The sequence below is a fragment of the Dryobates pubescens genome, chromosome 12, assembly GCF_014839835.1.
Source record: "Dryobates pubescens isolate bDryPub1 chromosome 12, bDryPub1.pri, whole genome shotgun sequence".
Taxonomy (NCBI): domain Eukaryota; kingdom Metazoa; phylum Chordata; class Aves; order Piciformes; family Picidae; genus Dryobates; species Dryobates pubescens.
This window is the reverse complement of record NC_071623.1, coordinates 7078010-7097341: the sequence shown is the minus strand read 5'-3', so window position 1 is coordinate 7097341 and position 19332 is coordinate 7078010. Positions and strand designations below refer to the sequence as shown.

At 45.2% G+C, this 19332-nt stretch overlaps 1 protein-coding gene across 6 annotated transcripts in view; it reads right to left on the bottom strand.

The window, feature by feature from the left end:
• Nucleotides 1–19332, bottom strand: part of CNKSR2 (connector enhancer of kinase suppressor of Ras 2) — a 252421-nt gene that overhangs the window by 118152 nt on the left and 114937 nt on the right. For 5 of the 6 annotated variants that reach the window (XM_054165993.1, XM_054165994.1, XM_054165995.1 and 2 more), the window contains exons 7-8: nucleotides 15405–15464; nucleotides 8952–9020 (exon numbers count right to left, since the gene is read on the bottom strand). The exons of the other annotated variant lie outside the window; for it this stretch is intronic. In XM_054165993.1, the coding sequence (XP_054021968.1) occupies nucleotides 8952–9020; nucleotides 15405–15464 (129 nt within the window). The remainder of the gene's footprint in view (nucleotides 1–8951; nucleotides 9021–15404; nucleotides 15465–19332) is intronic. 6 annotated transcript variants of the gene reach the window in all.

The window sequence follows — 19332 nt, the reverse complement described above, 5'->3', positions numbered from 1 at the left end:
AGCAGATCCCTGTCCCTCTTGAACTGGGGAGCCCAGAACTGGATGCAATATTCCAGGTGAGGTCTCAGCAGAGTAGAGAGGGAGAACCTCCCTGGATATGCTGGCCACATTCAATGCACCCCAGGATCCCTTTAGCTCTCTTGGCTACCAGTAAACATTGCTGTCCCATGCAGAACTTGCTTCCACAAGGACGTGTATGGGAGCCCAGGGCTCTAACTTCATTTCAGCAGAGCTCAGAAGAGACATTTCAGCATCCCTGGGTGGCCATAGGTGAGAACAGAAGCAGCTTACATGCTTATATCTAAGCAGGCACAGCAAGTTGATGGTACAAGGTGAAGGTTCAGGAGGAATGAGTTAGGCAGCCTGGATCTCACCCCAGTTTCTCACAGACAGAATCATGGAAGAGAATCATAGAATAGTCCAGGCCAGAAGGGACATCCAAAGATCATCCAGTCCAATCCCCCTGCAGTCAGCAGGGACATCCCCAACTAGTTCAGGCTGCCCAGAGCCCTGTCAAGCCTCACCTTTAATATCTCCTGTGAAGGGAACTCAACCACGTCCCTGGGCTACCTGTTGCAGTGTTCCACCAGCCCCATGGTAAAGAACTTGTTCCTAACACCCAATCTCTAGTTTGAAGCCATTGCCTCTTGTCCTGTCACTGCAGACCTTTAGAAACAGTCTTTCTCCATCCTCCTTGTAGCCCTCTTCAGGTACTGGAAGGCTGCTCCTAGGTCTCCCCAGAGCCTTCTCTTCTCCAGACTGAACACCCCCAGCTCCCTCAGCCTGTCCTCATATCAGAGGTGCTCCAACTCCCTGATCATTTTTGTGGCCCTCCTCTGGACCCTTTCCATCAAGTCCATGTCCTGAATGAAGCTTCAAGAATGAATCCTTCCTCTGGGGGAGGGAATAAGCTCTCTCCTCCATATTTCCCATGGCATAAGGAACATTCTCCTCAGGAGTGACCCAGCACTATTAACCCAGCACAGCCACCTCTGCCTTGCAGTAACTCTTTTGTCCTGCGCTGTGCTTCATCTCACAGTGGGAATTTGAGGGGTGTGTGTGCACTGCATATCCTCACATTTAAATTCCCACAATGGTTGTCCTGGAATTCAAATGCTACAGACATACAAAAACAGATGCATACACACACAGAGCACTAGCCTGGTTTCAGATTAAATTTACATGATCGCAACTTAATGTTTCAGAAGGATTCCAGTGAGTCAGTTAATTCCAGTGGTCTTTGACTCCTCTCTCTTTTCAGTGCACAAATAAACCACCTGAGATCCCCAGCTGCCTTGCAGCTAAACAGTGCTGTGCTCTCCTTGAGGCAGATGTTTCTCAAGGCTGGCTTCAGAAAATGAAAAGAAATGAAGATGCATACAAAGAAGTTGTAAGAAAATAGAACAAAGAAGCCTTGAATGTCACTAATAACAAAGTAAGCCAAAACCAACAACAAAAAAAAGCCCAAACAACCCCCCACAAATAAACAAAAAACCCCAAACCAACCTCCCTCCCCCACAAAAAAACCCCAAATCAACAACAAAACCCCACCAACACTAAAAGCCTTTAATTGAGCTGAAAACTTATGTAGCATCACTGAGCCAAACTAAGAATAGGGACAGGGAGTAAAAGGAAATTGTCATCATCAAGCAGCAATATTTTAGCCATGAGAGGTCTTTCCTTTATGTGCCATTATGTTCCAGTAACTACTCAGTCACAGACCATGTACAGCATTCAGATCCCTGAGGTGTCTCAGCCAGTGCTGGGGGGAGGGTCAAGCATGGAATTTAGAGTCACAGAACCCCCTGCCATGGGCAGGGACACCTCACACTACAGCAGGTTGCTCACAGCCACATCCAGCCTGGCTGCAAAAACCTCCAGGCATGAGGCTTCCACCACCTCCCTGGGAAACCTGTGCCAGTCTCTCACCACCCTCATGGGGAACAACTTCTACCTGACATCCAATATGAATCCACCCACTTCTAGTTTTGTTCCATTCCTCCCAGTCCTATCACTCCCTGACACCCTCAAAAGTCCCTCCCCAGCTTTCTTGGAGCCCCCTTCAGATACTGGAAGGCCTCAGAGCCTTCTCTTCTCCAGACTGAACAACCCCAACTCCCTCAGCCTGTCCTCACAGGAGAGCAGCTCCAGCCTTCTGCTCATCCTCATGGCCCTTCTCTGGACACCTTCCAGCACCTCCAGATCCTTCCTGTAATAGAGGCTCCAGAACTGGGCACAGTGCTCCAGGTGGGGTCTCACCAGAGTGGAGCAGAGGGGGATAATCACCTCCCTTGACCAGCTGGCTATGCTTGTCTTGCTGCAGCCCAGGATGTGCTTGACTTCAATTTCACTGCTCTAATTTTTCCTCCCTCATGACACAGCCTTAACTTGCTTTTCTTACTGTTTTGATCTACTTTTACAACAGCTATCACTTCCTCACACTTGCTTACAATTACCTCCTAACTTGATCAGAGGAAGGCAATGAATTATGCAGGAGAAGATCAGGCTGGACCCTGAAGACCAGCCGTGAAATTTACACAGCTGCTAGCTGCACAAAGCACAGAGGTGTTTAAAACTATCAAGTCCTAACTCCTGCATGGCCCAGGCTGCACACAATTATCAGTCAATTAATTTGGACAATTTTGAAGACATCTCTCCTTACCTTTCATCTCCTTCTCTAATTTTCATAGACTCATAGAATTGTCAGGGTTGGAAGGGACCTCAAGGACAATCCAGTTCCAACCCCCCTGACATGGGCAGGGACACCTCACACTACAGCAGGTTGCTCACAGCCACATCCAGCCTGGCTGCAAAACCTTCAGGCAGGAGGCTTCCACCACCTCCCTGGGCAACCTGTGCCAGTGTCTCACCACCCTCATGGGAAAGAACTTCTTCCTAACATCCAAGCTGAATCTACACATTTCTAGTTTTGCTCCATCCCCTCAGTCCTATCACTCCCTGACACCCTCAAAAGTCCCTCCCCAGCTTGCTTGTAGCCCCCTTCAGATACCAGAAGGCCACAATTAGGTCTCCTTGGAGCCTTCTCTTCTCCAGACTGAATTTTCAGCAATCTCAATTAAAAGGAAGATTATTAGCAGCAGAAAAATACCTTCCTTTCACTTCAAATACACATACCTAAACTTACACTAACAGTAAGGCCTTTTAACCAAGTCTTATCAGGCAAAATGTATAATATGATCCATTTCCTGTTCTATAGGAATCAACAGAAAACTCCAAGTCTACTTATTATGGGCTACCTGGGCATAAAACATGCTCCAATCATGTACTCCACACCTCAGAGCTGACTGCAGAATTGACAGTGCTCTCATTTTAAATTGCTTTCAATTGCCTGCAAATCCAAACTGAGCCAAGGTTAGCAGTCACCAACAAATACTACAGGAGTATAACAATCAACTTTTATCAAGAATATATGCAAAGAAATTTTGGCAGCACATAGTTTATCACTAACTCTGTTGGAAATATTAAAACCACTTACAACATCTGCATCTGGGGAGGAATAACAACAGGCACCAGGACAGGTTAGGGGTTGCCCTGCTGGTAAGGAGCTCCAGAGAGAAATACCTTGGACTGCTGGTGGACAGCAAGTTCTACATGGGACAGCAATGTGCCCTGGTGGCCAACAGAATGAATGGGATCCTGGGGTGCAGCAAGAAAGTGTGGCCAGCAGGGCTAGGTAGGTTCCTCTCCCCCTCTGCTCTGCCCTGCTGCGACCACACCTGCAATCCTGTGTCCAGTTTGGGGCTCCCCAGTTCAAGAGAGACAGAGAACTGCTGCAGAGAGTCCAACAGAGAGCGAGGAAGATGATTAGGGGACTTGAGCATCTCTCCTGTGAAGAGAGACTGAGAGCCCTGGGGCTGTTTAATCTGGAGAAGAGAAGGTTGAGAGGGTATCTGATCAATGGCTATCAATATCTGAGGGGTGGGTGTCAAGTGGAGGGGGCCAAGCTCTTTTCATAGGTGCACAGTAATAAGCCAAGGAACAGCAGGTACAGGCTTGAACATAGAAGGCTTCAGCTCAACGTGAGGAGAAACTTGTTGACAGTGAGAGTGACAAAGCTCTGGAGCAGGCTGCCCAGAGAGGTTGTGGAGTCTCCTTCTCTGAAGACTTTCCAAACCCACCTGGATGCATTCCTGGAGTACCCTGGGTGACGCTATATTGCTGTTCCATGCAGAACTTGCTGCCCACCAGCACTCCCAGATCCTTCTCCCCAGGGCTGCTCTCCAGCAGATCACCTCCCAGCCTGCACTGCCGCAGTTTATTCTTCCTTCCCAGGTGCAGGCCTCTGCACTTACTCTTGTTGAACCTCATTAGGTTCCTCTCTGCCCAGCTTTCAGGCTAAGTCTCACTGTATGGCCACACAGCCTTCAGGTGTCTCAGCCCAGCCTCCCAGTTTGGTATTATCAGCAAACTTGCCGAGCAGAGAATCTGAAAAACCTCTTCCGAGCTTTGTCTAACAAAAGATTAAAAGAGATTAAGGGTCCAGAAAGGTATCATACCCTTCTGATGTGTTAATTCCTGCAGAAAACCAAAATGTTATCACTCATGTTTCAGAGGAATGTTAGCAAAATCTCCTTGAACACTTTCTACTCCAAATACAAAAAGAATTCCAGCAACTAATTTTTGAGGGCTTGAATGCCCAAGAGTTTCTAGAGTAGAGAACGTGCCATATAAAAGCTGGGTGTTACCTACAGAGTACATGACTACAAGAAAATCCAACTTATAGGTAACTTAGAGGTGTTTGAAGACACTAAACATATCAGCTTGCAGCAATAACTCACTGGATTGGCTCATTTTGCCAAATTAAACGTATTTCCTGTCATCTGTGTTGCCATACATTCTGGTGAGTTTGAACCAACAGCCACAAATGTTGGGAATCAGTATGTCCATCATGTCATATCACAGATTCATGGAAAGGTTTAGGCTGGAAGGGATATTAAAGACTATCTAGTTCTAGCACCCCTGCCATGGGCACGGACACCTTCCACTAGCCCAGGTAGCTCAAGGCCTCATCCAACCTGGCCTGGAACACCTCCACAGCCTCCCTGGGCAACCTGTTCCAGTATCTCACCAGCCTCACTGGAAAGAACTTCTTCCTAATCTCCAGTCTCAATCTGCCCTCCTCAAGCTTCAACCCATTCCCTCTTACCCTATCCCTACAAAAGTCCCTTCCTGTCAAAAGTCCCTTCCTGGCTTCCTTGTAGGTCCCCTTCAGGTACTGGGAGACTGCTCTAAGTTCTCTCCAGAGCCTTCTCTTCTCCAGGCTGAACAGCCCCAACTCTCCCAGCCTGTCCCCACAGGGAAGGCTCTCCAGCCCTCTGATCATCTTTGTGGCCTCCTCTGGACCTGCTCCAGCAGCTCCATGTCCCTCTTATGCTGGGGGGGAGAGGGGACCAGAACTGGATGCACTGCTGCAGGTGGGGTCTCATACTTGCATTAAATCCATGGCTTCTATTATACTCCTAGTAGGAGTATATACAACATGCAAAAACTACCTCCAAAATAAAGAAACTATGCAGAGGGAATCACATAAGAACAGTCCAGTGTCTGAGAAGCCCCACACCATCCTGGGTCTACACCTCCCCTTGTTTGGAGTATTTTTCTCTGCTGCTTTTATCACTGATGAAACCAGAAAGCTCAGTGAGAAGAGTAGTAATTTATGTAAGCAATAATATTGTTTTCTGCACTTTAACTTGGTTAAAGAGAGAACTATCCTGAGGCAAAATACACTCTTGAATTATATATGGACAGAAAGAGGAGTGCTGCAATACACTGCAATCTATGATTTGCCTCAGTAACTTTTTTTTTCCCCTCCCCTGTTGTTTATATTTGAAATATTTTAGATAAGCCTTTAGAGGATACCAAGGATGGAATTTACAGGGAAGTTTAAGACAGTGCCTAAATCCTTTCAATTTTAGTGCCACTTAGCTATTTAAAAGTAAATAAATTTCTCTTTGCAAGGCAAAACTGATGCAGAAGATTCACACAGTTATTTAACCTCAACAGACCTCAATTTAAAGGACAATTTTCTGAATTTAGCACCAAAATCAGGCTTCATTTCATCACAGGGGTTGGAAGGGACCCAAAGGGATCATCAAGTCCAATCCCCCTGCCAGAGCAGGACCATAAAATCCAGCACAGGTCACACAGAAATGCATCCAGAAGGGCCTTGAAAGTCTCCAGGGAAGGAGACTCCACAACCTCTCTGGGCAGCCTGCTCCAGGGCTCTGTGACCCTTACAGTAAAGAAGTTCCCCTTGTGTTGAGGTGGAACCTCCTGTGCTGCAGCTTACATCCATTGCTCCTTATCCTATCACAGGGTGCAGCTGAGCAGGGCCTGGCCTCTCCCTCCTGATGCCCAGTCCTCAGCTATTGATAGACATTGATCAGATCCACTCTCAGTCTTCTCCTCTCCAGACTAAACAGCCCCAGGGCTCTTAGCCTCTCCTCACCAGGAAGTGCTCCAGTCCCCTAATCATCCTTGCAGCCCCCTGCTGGACCCTATCCAGCAGATCCCTGCCCCTCTTAAACTGGGGAGCCCAAAACTGGATGCAGTACTCAAGATGAGGTCTCACCAGAGCAGAGTAGAGGGCGAGGAGAACCTCCCTGGATCTGCTGGACACACTGCTCTCAATGCACCCCAGGATCCCATTGGCCTTCCTGGCCACCAGGGCACGTTGCTGTCCCATGCAGAACTTGCTGCCCACCAGCACTCCCAGGTCCTTCTCCCCAGGGCTGCTCTCCAGCACATCACCTCCCAACCTGTACTGCTGCAGTTTATTCTTCCTCCCCCGGTGCAGATCCCTAATCAACCCTTTTTTCTCTGTATGTCTCAAAATACCAGGCTTCACTGATGCAAACCACCAAAATCCTACATGCAAAATTCCATCCAACCAGGTAAGAAAGCTTATCTTAAAGCTTATCATTTTCATTACTAGTGTTAGAAGTAAGAATCTGATCTTCCTGTCAAATAAATGCAGTGTAGATATGCCATAAAAGCCAGAACAAATACCTAGCTGGTTGGAAATCTTAAGTTTGATAAGGCAGCTTTGCTACAGAGCATCATCACAACTTCTTGGAAAAACTAGCAGGCCTGAGTGTTTGGTGATGATAGAATGGTTTTGGTTGGAAGGAATCTCCAAAGGTCATCTGGTCCAACCCCCACTGCAGTTAGCAGAGACATCCTCTAGTAGATCAGGTCCAGCCTGACCTTGAAGGTCTCCACGGATAGAGCCTAACTACCTCCCTTAGCAGCTTGTTCCAGTGTTCCACCACCCTCATGGTGCAGAACTTGTTCCTAACATCCAATCTAAATTTCCTCTTCTCTAATTTCAAACCATTGCCCCTCATCCCATCACTTCAGGCCTTTGCAAACAGTCCCTCTGCAGCCTTCCTGTAGCCCCCTTCAGGCACTGGAAGGCTGCTCTTAGGTCTCCCCGGAGCCTTCTCTTCTCCAGGCTGAACACCCCCATTTGATGTGCTTCTTCAGGTCTGATAGTCAAAATAATCATGTTCTACAATGCCTTTCATACTAAAGTGCAAAAATACAATGGAATTACACCTAAGTAACCACAGGATACACCACTTGTGACTACTACATATGCCCAAAAGAAATATTAAAAACTCTCCCTGATGTGCTTAGATTTATCACATTCCCTTGCATAGCTCAAGAGAGAGCTTCCAATCAGTTAAGTTCCATGCATGTACAGTACATTTGATATTCAACTTAGCTGGAGGGTCTTCTCCTGAAATATTAGCCTCATTTGTGCAGAGGAGCTGACATGATGTACTATGGCCCCAAGCTAGAAGTGGAACCCCACGGAGAACGACAGAACACTTGAAACAAATGGCTGCTGTATTAATAATGGCAATCATTAAACTGCTCAGTTCAATTGCTTGCAAGGACACACTGTAATTCACATTCTGCATTGACTTTTGCTACTCTGGAGGAAACTTCATACTTTGGACAAGGAATAGCTGCTTTCTCATACTGAGAGTCTGCTCTGCTACCAACCTTTTGCCTCGATCCTAAACAAAACCATGAGGAAAGAACGTGCATCTGTTCACACCAAGAGCAAGCTGCATGCCATTGGTTTCCCTGCCTAGCACACCTGAAACATTCGCTTCATCTCTAACCTCCCAGGTTTAAAAAGCCATATTTAAATTAAGCTAAACACCCTGGGCTCCCTGTGGGAGTGTTTGCAGGCTGTCTTCTCAAAAAACCTTGTTCCACACATTCCAGCAGAAGTCTTCTGGCTTCCAGTAAATCATCACAGTATCACTAAGGTTGGAAGAGAACTCAAAAATCATCGAGTCCAACCCGTCACCACAGACCTCATGACTAGACCATGGCACCAAGTGCCATGTCCAATCCCCTCTTGAACACCTCCAGGGATGGTGACTCCACCACCTCCCTGGGCAGCCCATTCCAATGACAAATGACTCTCTTGGTGAAGAACTTTCTCCTCACCTCGAGCCTAAACCTCCCCTGGTGCAGCTTGAGACTGTGTCCCCTTGTTCTGGTGCTGGTTGGCTGGGAGAAGAGATCAACCCCTTCCTGGCTTCATCTTAAACCTACAAATTATCTTCATCTCAAACCCACAAGGGCACAACATTTCCCACTCCCTGCATCCCTTCAACCCAAACCTTCTGTTACACTAAACCCAACTATTCATTTGTAGGTGAGCAGAAGATCTCCCAAAGCCACACCTACAAAGCCTAACTCCATCCCTCCAGTGACACCCAAGAGGACTGGGGCTTACCTTAAGGACTTTTTTATGAACTATTGTGGTTTCAGAAGAGAAAAGGAAAATTGTAGCTGTTAGAATAAATATTTATCAAACACACATTGATGATTTGTTTTTTCTGTTCTACACATGCTGATGTGCCATGGCACCTCTATCTCCAATTCACACAGAACACAGTGATACATACCACAGTTTGGTGATTAACTTGAATCACTTCATCCCCAGCATGGATTTTCTTGCACCGATCTGCAGGTGACTGAATTTAAAATAAAAGAGATGATCAAGGGTACAGTTCTTACTGGTCATCATCTCTCTTGCAGCAAGTAGGGTGGCTAAGCTATGGAAATCAGGTTAGACCCAGCATGGCATTCCTACTGTGAAATACAGAATTAAAGAGGCGTTTAATAATTCACAGTGCATTGGCGTTGGAGAGAAATAATCTGCGCTAGCGCACGCAACACAGTCAAACATTAAGGAAGGTATAAATATTGTCTTATGAAAGGGTAATTGAGTCCTAAAGATTTCCAGAAAGGTATAAATATTGTCTTAGGAAAGGGTAATTGAGTCCTAAAGATTTCAAGAAAGTTGTCAGTATTGGCTTATGAAAAGGGTAATTGACTCCTAAAGATCTCCTTTTAATTTCGTTACACCCAAGGAGCGCGTTCCTCTGCCTGACCTCTCTTAAGCCTTGAAAGCCCGTCCTGGGCTGAATTTCTAACCCATCAAGACAAGGGTGGCAATTCCTCATAAACAAACTGCACCTTTTTTTAGCCTACCAACTTTCATGATGTTGCAGAGAGATTCAGGAAATGACCCTTCTTCAAAGAGTGCACAAGGAGAGAAGATTTAGGTTAGGGACCTCTGGGGAAGATTAGAGCAACAAAGCGGTAGCTTAGCTTCTGTGTGTTATTAGGGTGAAGGAAATGCAGCCAGTGGCAAAATCCTACAAAGATCACATCCTAGAAAAGATCACACTTTCAAAAACTGAAAAGTAGGTGGTGGTTGGTTTGTTTTTTTTCCCTTTGGCCTCAAAACCCCTCACCCTGACAATGACTAACTTAAAAAGAGACCAAAAAAAAACCCCAAACCAAACAAAAACCCAAACAAAACCCCCAAACAAAACAAGCCCCAAACCAACCAACCAAAAAACCCCAAACAAAACAAAATCCCCAAACATCCCAACCCCCATCCCCTCAAAATAAAACCCTCAACACTCCCTCATAAAGTGGCAGCCCCCACAAGCTTTCCCTTCTCCTCTCTTCTACATTTGCAGTAGACCAACTGTTTACTGAGGGAAATCTCCCTGTGCTTAGAGGAAAAATAAGTTCCTTTAGGTTTGCATAGTGACAATGCTGTAATTTTTTTCTCTCAATACTGTGGCTGCCAGCCTCTGAAGCCATCTAATCAACTTCAAGGTAGAAGGTGAGACTGACACCTTGGGAAAAAAAACCCCAAACAAAACCCACTCAAGTTGTTCAGGAGTAGGATTCTGAAAAGCCACTGTGAATTTTAGAGAGAGGAATGAAATTAAATTCAGGATCAGGTGAGAACAAAGGTCACCTACAGAATGAGCTCCAGGCCTGAAATGTGGATTGTATGTAGTAAGCACAGAATGGTTTGGGTTGGAAGGGACCTTAAAGATCATCTAGTTCCATCCCCCTTGCCCTGGGAGGGGACACCTCACACTAGACCAGGTAGCTCAAGGCCTCATCCAACCTGGCCTGGAACACCTCCACAGCCTCCCTGGGCAACCTGTTCCAGCGTCTCACCAGCCTCACTAGAAAGAATTTCTTCCTAATCTCCAGTCTTAATCTGCCCTCCTCAGGCTTCAATCCATTCCCTCTCATCCTATCACTACAGGCCCTTCCCAACAGTCCCTTTCTGGCTTTCTTGTAGGCCCCTTTCAGATACTGGAAGGCTGCTCTAAGGTTTCCCTGCAGCCACTTTTTCTTCATAACCTATGTACTACATCCTTACTCCAAATATATGTCCCACAGCTATACCATGACTTCCTATTTAAATTGCACATAATCCACTGCTTAAGGACAGTGTTTAAATGGAAGATACCCAGGATAAACAGGAGGCTGAGAAGAAGGGTCACTCATCACTCAGCCCTAAGAGACACTGCTCAGAATATCCTCGCTCAAGGTTGGCTGCTCAAGGTGTAACGTTACTTACATAAAGAACAGCAGCCTTGACTTGTGGGCACCACTTTGGCCTTAAAGATGTTGGCTGAGTGACTTGAGGAAACATTTTAACGCAGGTGGTTGTGTTCTAATGACCTCTCTTCTGCTGCCATTTTACTACTCACACTTTACTAATTCCTACCTAACAATCTGTCTGATCCTTCCCTGCCATGCTGCTGGTTGGTTTTTTTTGCTCAGATGTTACTTCCATACATAAGACTTCCAAAATCTAAATGCCAAGTGGATCTTGTGTCATTACCCTTGACCTCTAGAGGACCTTACTATGGCACAAACTTTCTCTTCTATTGACTTCAACATATGCAGCCCTAAATCTTGAACATATGCAGCCCTAAATCTTGAGCAAACAGCTAGTCTGTGTAAGAGTTTGCCAAGCCAGGAAAATATGGTCTGACCATCTTCAGACTGGAAAAGCCTACTTTAAAAACAAAAAGCAAAACAACAACTGATTGCCTCTATCACGCTGCAAGGTGAGAGAAGAATTCATTCAGAAAGGAATCTCAAGGCTGTGGTCTTAGGCTGCAGCTCTTGCTCCTAACCACTTTTTCCTCCCAACTTAAGAACACAGACCCAGCTGTAAAGAGAGAGTATCTTTCATCATCACTGCTTGAGACCAACAGAGAATTCAAAGCTCTTTCTTTCTTCAGATGTGCATGCTGCTCGTTAAGACAAAGATCCATTGGTGAAGTCCTACTAGGAGGAAGAGTGCTTCTCATCCCAGCTACATCAGTTCAACAGAACTGAACAACAGAGGGAGGTACCTATCACTGAGGCTCACACATGGGCACTACACAAGCTGCTCAGAATCTTCTTAGGGTTTCTTCTTCAGAACAGATTTAGTTTTCTCCTTGAGGCTAAATGCTGTCTTTGTTCCATTCCCCCAGTGCACCTACAGTGCCTGAAGGCCCAGTTTAGACTCCCTGGGAGGACATTTGCTGCCTGCCCAGAGTGGAGATTTCAGTGTTAATCCTTTTGAATGGCCTCTCTTTCCTGAGACCTAAGGGGACCCCCCCCCCCCCAAACTCAAGCAGTGCACAGTGAGTGGGGACACTGGGAGCACTCCCTTCCAAGTCACACTCCTGCTGGAGGTGCACTGAATGCTACTAATTTAGAAAATACTACTTCTTCTTGTGTTTTTTATTTTATTTATTGGAACACCAACTGACAAAATGGCCTCACCTGAAGAATACCTTGGTTTTGTGAATTAAAAGAATCTCTCCAATGTGGTCTAAGAAGGGCTACTCAACAAGAAAGCTGTGTTCCTTAGCTGGACCTAGACACCCCTTTAGAATCATAGATCAACCAGGTTGGAAAAGACCTCAGAGGTCAGCAAGTCCAACCTATTACCAAAAATCTAACACCTCCTGACAACCAAACCATGGCTCCAAGTGCCACATCCAAGCCTTTCTTGACCACCTCCAGGGATGGAGACTCCACCACCTCCCTGGGCAGCACATTCCAATGGCCAATTACTCTTTCTGGGAAGAACTTTCTCCTGACCTCCAGCCTAAACCTCCCCTGGTGCAGTTTGAGACTTCCAAACAAAAGAGAGGAGAGATGAACCAGAGAGCTAAGCTTACTCTAATGCTACAAGACCACCAGAGAGAAGCTTTTGTGGGGCAGCGACCTGTGGTGAAGAACTATGCTCTCTCAGTGCTCAGGATTCAAAGCTCAGCTGCTTTGAACTGTAGGGCTGATGTGTTGGGAGGAGAGGATTCCTAATGCTGAACAGCAAGATCCCAACTGGCTTTGGTGCTGAACATCAAATACCTCAGCTGGCAAAGAGGGGAAAAAAAGCAGAGCTGTGGTTACAAAAACCTACTCCATGACATGAACGTGGCTATGCTGCTGGAGAGACAAGTGCTTCCCTGGGATCGTGCAGGAAAGCAGAAGACATTGGAAGACTTTGTCTCACTTGGAGAAGCAAAACTGGAGAGGAAAAGGCCAAAAAATTTTACCCAAAGGGAAAAGAATTTGGATCCTTGCAGTTTCCTGGAAGTTAAATCAGTATCACAAAGAGTAAACCAGGACAGATGACATTTGCACCAACATTTCCAGTATCTGAAGGGGGCTACAAGAAAGCTGGGGAGGGACTTCTTAGGGTGTCAGGGAGTGACAGGACTGGGGGAATGGAATAAAACTAGTAATGGGTAGATACAGATTGGATATCAGGAAGAAGTTCTTCCCCATGAGGGTGGTGAGACACTGGCACAGGTTGCCCAGGGAGGTGGTAGAAGCCTCACTCCTGGAAGTTTTTAAGGCCAGGCGGGATGTAGTCTGGGCAACCTGAGGTATCCCTGCCCATGGCAGGGGGATTAGAACCAGATGATCCTTGAGGTGCCTTCCAACCCTGACAATTCTATAAGTCTGTGACCATTCTTTGGCCATTGCTGCTGAGATATTTCTCCTCCCATCTAACAGAATCATACTTTTAAAAGAATAAATAAATAAATAACTATATAATTTATTTGATTTAAAGCAGCAGTTTGGCCATGCTGTTTAGATGTTTCTCCTCCTATCTAACAGAATCATGCTTTCAACAGGAAAAGAATAATAATTTCTTTGATTCAAAGAAGCTGCAGCTTGGCCATGCTGCTTAGATGTTTCCCCTCCCATCTAACAGAATCATACTTTTAAAAGAAAAAAAGAATAAGTTATTTGATTTAGAGAAGCAGTTTGACTACGCTGCTTGGATGTTTCTCCTCCTATCTAAAAGAATCATGCTTTCAACAGGAAAATAATAATTTCTTTGATTCAAAGAAGCTGCAGCTTGGCCATGCTGCTTCGATGTTTCTCCTCCCATCTAACAGAATCACACTTTTAAAAGAGAAAAAAAGAGATTTAAGGAAGCAGCTGCAGCTGCCTGCTTAAAAGCAGGAGACTCCTTCCTTCTTTTTCCCCTCCCCTCTGCAGCATTACTCATTTTCACAAATGCTTTAGCACACAACAGCTTCCTCTAGACAGCAGACTGCAGCTTCTCGGTCTGCCCTGAGCACCTCCAGGGTGTTAGAGGGAGGGGAAAAGACTCAGCACAATGGCAGCAAAAGTCATCGTGACCGAAGCTTCCTGATGGGGCTTCAAATTAGATTCATGCATCACAAAGAGAGGAGTTTGGAGGAAATGCATTAAGATTTTATTTTCATCTTTGCCCCCTGGGAAATTAAATCCAATGCCAGCAAATCACAGGGAGAAATGGTTCCTTTCTTCGTCTGAAACTCAACTGCCAAAACCATCCTCTTTTCTTTCACACATTTCCCAGATTAAGCTCAACTATGATTCTCTTGGCTTGGTTTCATTTTGCTAATTTGGCTGATGAGATCTGTAGCTGTAGGTGTGACTCCTTAGAATCTTCATTTCAAGGCTGAAATGCCTCACTGTTCACTTTATTTTGAGACCTGTGGCATCCCCACAGCTTCTGCAGTGGATGCTCCTTCCAACCCTAACAAGTCTATGATTATCTATCAGGTATACCCCATGGATATCCTAAGCAGAGGAAAAGAGACAGGAAGGAAGGTCTACCCAGTTGCAGCTCCTGGGAAAGGGCTGGAAACAATATTCCTCTTTGATGGAGATGCTAACAGAACCTCACTGCAGCTCAGAGGCAGTAGCTGTAAATCCTGATGAACCAGATGTTTCTGACAGCTTCACTTTGAACAAAAAAATGCCATCCAGACCTTTGAAAGGAATCCCTGAATTGCCTAAACCGCTATGGCAAACTCAGTGCTGTTTAGTGCTCATTGCATGTTCACTGGAGAGCACAGATGGAAGCCTATCCCCCTCCAAATGATCATTTTGCTTACATCCTACCAGACAGCAAGCTCTCTAAACCTGGTGTACAAGGAAAGGAGGTTTTATTTCAGAGGCAGTTGAGAAGTTGTCTGCTGTGGTTGGTTTGTTGCTTAATAGCTTCAAGGAAGGATCTGCACACCAGTAAGAAGTGTTCCTTACTCTAGGCATTGCTCAGAAGCTCATGCAGGAACTGTTTGCCCACATGAAGGGATATCCTTATCTCCATGCATTTATTTGTTACAACATGAAGCTTGAGAGATGGAAAATACAAAAGCTGCTTAATACTGAAGCAAACCCCAGCAGGTACATCACGAAGGCTTTTATTCATCCAGCAAGGTAACTCCAAGGCAGCTACCTCCTACCTTGCTCACCTGCAGCATTTTTTAGGTGTCTTGCAAGGAACAAATCAAAACCTGCTACTCCAGGTTCTCAGCTGGGAAAAGCTCTTTCAGTCCTGAGCTAAACAAAGCACAAGCATTTCTGCTGTCCAGCATGCCATTGGTCCCCAACAGCCAGCTAGCACAGTTGGGTTTAGGGTTTTTGGGGAGATTTTTTCTGCAAGCAAAATGTAAGGAAAGCATAAACCACAAGGTTAGGTGAAAAAAAAAGGCTTCCAGGCCTGAACATACAGTATTAACAATACTTACATTTTCTGTTGTTCCAGTAATTACATGGAGACCATCATATGTTGATTTAATGTACATACCCTAAGAAAAAGACATCATGGGAAAGAATTTTTAAAGTGTTTCACAAACCATCACCATCCAAACATAATTTGCATATCTCTAAAAGAAAAGACTTTTTTCTTTTTCCTTTTTTAACTTTTCCATCTTTTTTCATTTTTCCTTTTTCTTTTTTCCCTTTCCCTTCTTTTCCTTTTTCTTTTCCCTTTTTCCTTTTTATTTTCCCTTTTCCTTCTTATTTTCCCTTTTATTTTCTCCTTTTTCTTTTTTTCCTTTTTGTTTTTAATTTTTCCTATTTTTTTCCCCTTAAGATTTGTGGACTTTTAACAAATGCCATGTGGAATTTGCCTCTGGATAGAAAAGTGGGTATTTTGGGTACACTTCAAGAAGAGCAGCCTAAACAATTCTGGCCCTAAGCAGCCACAGCAAAACTAAAGCTTTTACCACATCTCCACAAACACTCCCCAGGTCTTTCTCAATACACTCCTTCAACTACAACACACACCCAAAACAAACCCAAACCAGAATTACAAATTGCCTTAGGATGGATCAACACTGCAATTTGCCTTTGGAAGCCACAGAAGGCTCAAAACCAGATCTGGAGTCTCAGGTAGGCGATGCTGCAAACACAACTTGCAACGCAGCACCCAACGCTCCGAAGCGCAGCTGCAAAATTGCTCTGAGACTTTCTGAGCACCTCACTCATCTCAGGAAAACAGTACAGCTTGAAAACTCCACCATGAAAGGTTAAATGTCAATGCTGATAGCGCTCCCACTTCTTTCCAATCATATGGAAAGGGAGGGATAGCTTACAGACAGTGAGGAGTTCCTGCATGGGGAGGTTGTCTCCAATGTGGGTTTTGTTTGGTTGTTTTTTTCCTTCCAGCAAGTCATAATTCAAACATTTTAACAGCATCCACCAAGACAATTAAAGCAGAGAGATAACTGGCATACGCTGAGCATACAACAGCTTCTGAGGAGTCTCCTTTCAGAGGATCACAGGATGTCAGGGGTTGGAAGGGACCCAAAGAGATCATCGAGTCCAACCTCCCTGCCAGAGCAGGACCATAGAATCCAGCACAAGCCACAGGAATGCATCCAGACAGGGATTGAAAGTCTCCACAGAAGGAGACTCCACAACCTCTCTGGGCAGCCTGAGTGCTCTGTGACCCTTTCTCCTGACTGCTTCAGAGAAACCAGGTAAATATTGAGCACTTGAGTAAACATTCTCTCCATAACCTACTTTTTTTCCCCTCCATTTAATCAGTGCCACAAAGAAGTTTGTTCTCAGTTGAGGAACAGAGTGCACTCACTGGTGATTAAATGAGAGGCAAAGAAGACATATCAGGTGGGAGTAATCTAATTTGGAAGCAGAATTCAGACATTTTGTAAGTGGGAACAAGGAGGCACACCCCCACTTAATAAAGCAGAGGAAAATCTCAGTTTGAAAATTAACAACCCCAAACTTCATGAATTCCTCGGCAGAAGGGGCTCAAAACTAAACCCCTATTTGCTCTACACAACACAGGGCAGTCAGTAATGGCAGCAAGCCCAGTGGTCATGTTGGGCTGCCACAGCTAGAAGCAAACAAAAGCAGTAATCTGCTTGGTGCTACACAGACGGAAGCCTCTAGCATCATCCTCCTTCAACTTCCAGCTCCTCTGTGAGCGTTCAGCAAATTCTTCCACTGCTTGGCTCGCTGCAGGTAGTTTCCTGCTTCACTCAGTTATCTCCAGTACAGAACAGCAATTTCTTATACATTTATCCTCACAACAGCCCTGTGAGGTAGGAGACACTAACACACACACACACATTTTATAGGCAGGGTAATGAGCCACACAAGAGGCTGAGATATGTTGGTATCTGTTATTTGGCACCTACCACTCAAGCCACTCAGGATCCAGAGCTAAGGGCCCTGCCCATACACCCTGCAGCAAAGCGAGAGCTGAAATCACAGTGACTTCACGGTGACAGTCATGACCCCACACAGAGCAACTCCTGGAGAAAGTCACATCTCTGTTTTTATTGACAGCCAGTTCACTGCTTTCAACTTAAAACATCAGGGTGCGAGTCGAGGGCGAAGTCTCCCTTAATGATTCCACAGAGCTTAGTTTTGTGCAAAGCATTCTTCTGAAGGATAATAAGGGTCACCCAAGCACACCAGCACGGTGGAGTGCAATTCACATCCAATCTAGGCTTTTCTACAAGCTTTAAAGGCTTGGGAAACAGTAAAAGAGGAGAAAGAACTTCTGCAGAACCTCCTTTGAGGGCTAAGATCACGGATTTTGCACACCTTAGGGGAGGAAAGAGGGAAGCTGCAAGAAAAAAAACCAACCCAGATTATATTTATTCCACATGTGCAAAAGTAATAATGGTTACACTGGTACCCTGCCACAGTAATCTTGCAAGAGGCAACAGAATTCTGTTTACAGAGCAGCTTTCAAACAAGGAGAGGTAACATTTTCCAACAGAAAAGATGAGCTGCACTTTCCCCCACGTCCCTCCACTCCTTGTTTGAAAGGATGGGAAAGGGTGCAGAGCAAAGAATGTTTCTGGCTTGTATTGTTTGACTTGAAATTCAAATAAGAATACCACAGATATTTACAAGTTTCCCCCTCTTTGCCTGCTTGTGGCTGCAGAGTATCAACCACACCTTTAGCAATCAAGAGTAAAGGGGAGATTTGTGTGTGTGTGTGTGGCTCACTTGTGAGGCAAACTGGCAGGTGGAAATCCTGGGCACCCAAAGATGATGCTGTGGCTCCATATGAATTGAAAACTATCAGTTAGGTCAAGTGAAAGGAAAGATAATTCAGTCAGTGTGACTAAGCCAACCATATGGTAACCACCTTAATAACCAAGAGCAAATGTACAGCTGGATTCAAGATCAGCTAACTCATGCTTGATGAGATCAGAGATCCTTCTGCAGAGTTATGGGCAGAAGTCTAATTTCCAACCAATTATGACATTTTATCTTTGTGTGAACTGGCTTTCCAACCAATTGTGACATTTTGTCTCTGTGTGAGCTGTTTTTCAAACCAACTATGACACTTTATCTTTGTGTGAACTATTATTCAGCTAAGGGTTAGGAAACAAACCAAGACAAACAAAGACCTTGTGCCTTCTTTTCTTTTAACAACAACAACAAAAAAATGAAGTCAGGATCCAAGATACTTTTCCCATTTAATGTAATGCTGGATAGCAAAGAGAAGAAGATTACTAATCCCATTTTTACCACACACAGAACTGCATTTTCCCCACTCATCCCCCTCTGTGACACCACCTGAACGGAATCCTTCAGAGTTCCAAGCGCTTCTTCAACCTCAAACAGTTCTCAGAACCCTGCTCAGAAATTCATGACCCACCTCCTGTTTCAAACCAAATGGATTCAGGAGAAACATGAGGGGCAGCAGTACAGAGGATTCCTGGAAAATGTTTCCTAGCCAGGCTCAGTGGTGCATCTTTAATCAGCTGCCACACCCTGCTGTGTCTCTGCCTTGTATTTTAGCAGCAATTTCTTTCTTTTTCTCCTTTTTAAATGACAGCCTCATCTGGTTTGCTGCAGCAGGCAAAGAGGAACACAGAACAATCAGTCTTCTGCTCTATATTGGAAATACAGATAGAATAGAAAGGGACTGCTGAAGATAAAATTTCCTGAGGGGTTAGCCAGAATCATAGAATTGTCAGGGTTGGAAGGGATTGACCTGGTTGATTCTAAGGCTCATCCAGTTCCGACTCCCCTGCCATGGGCAGGGACACCTCACACTACAGCAGGTTGCTCACAGCCACATCCAGCCTGGCTGCAAAAACCTCCAGGCAGGAGGCTTCCACCACCTCCCTGGGCAACCTGTGCCAGTCTCTCACCACCCTCATGGGGAACAACTTCTTCCTAACA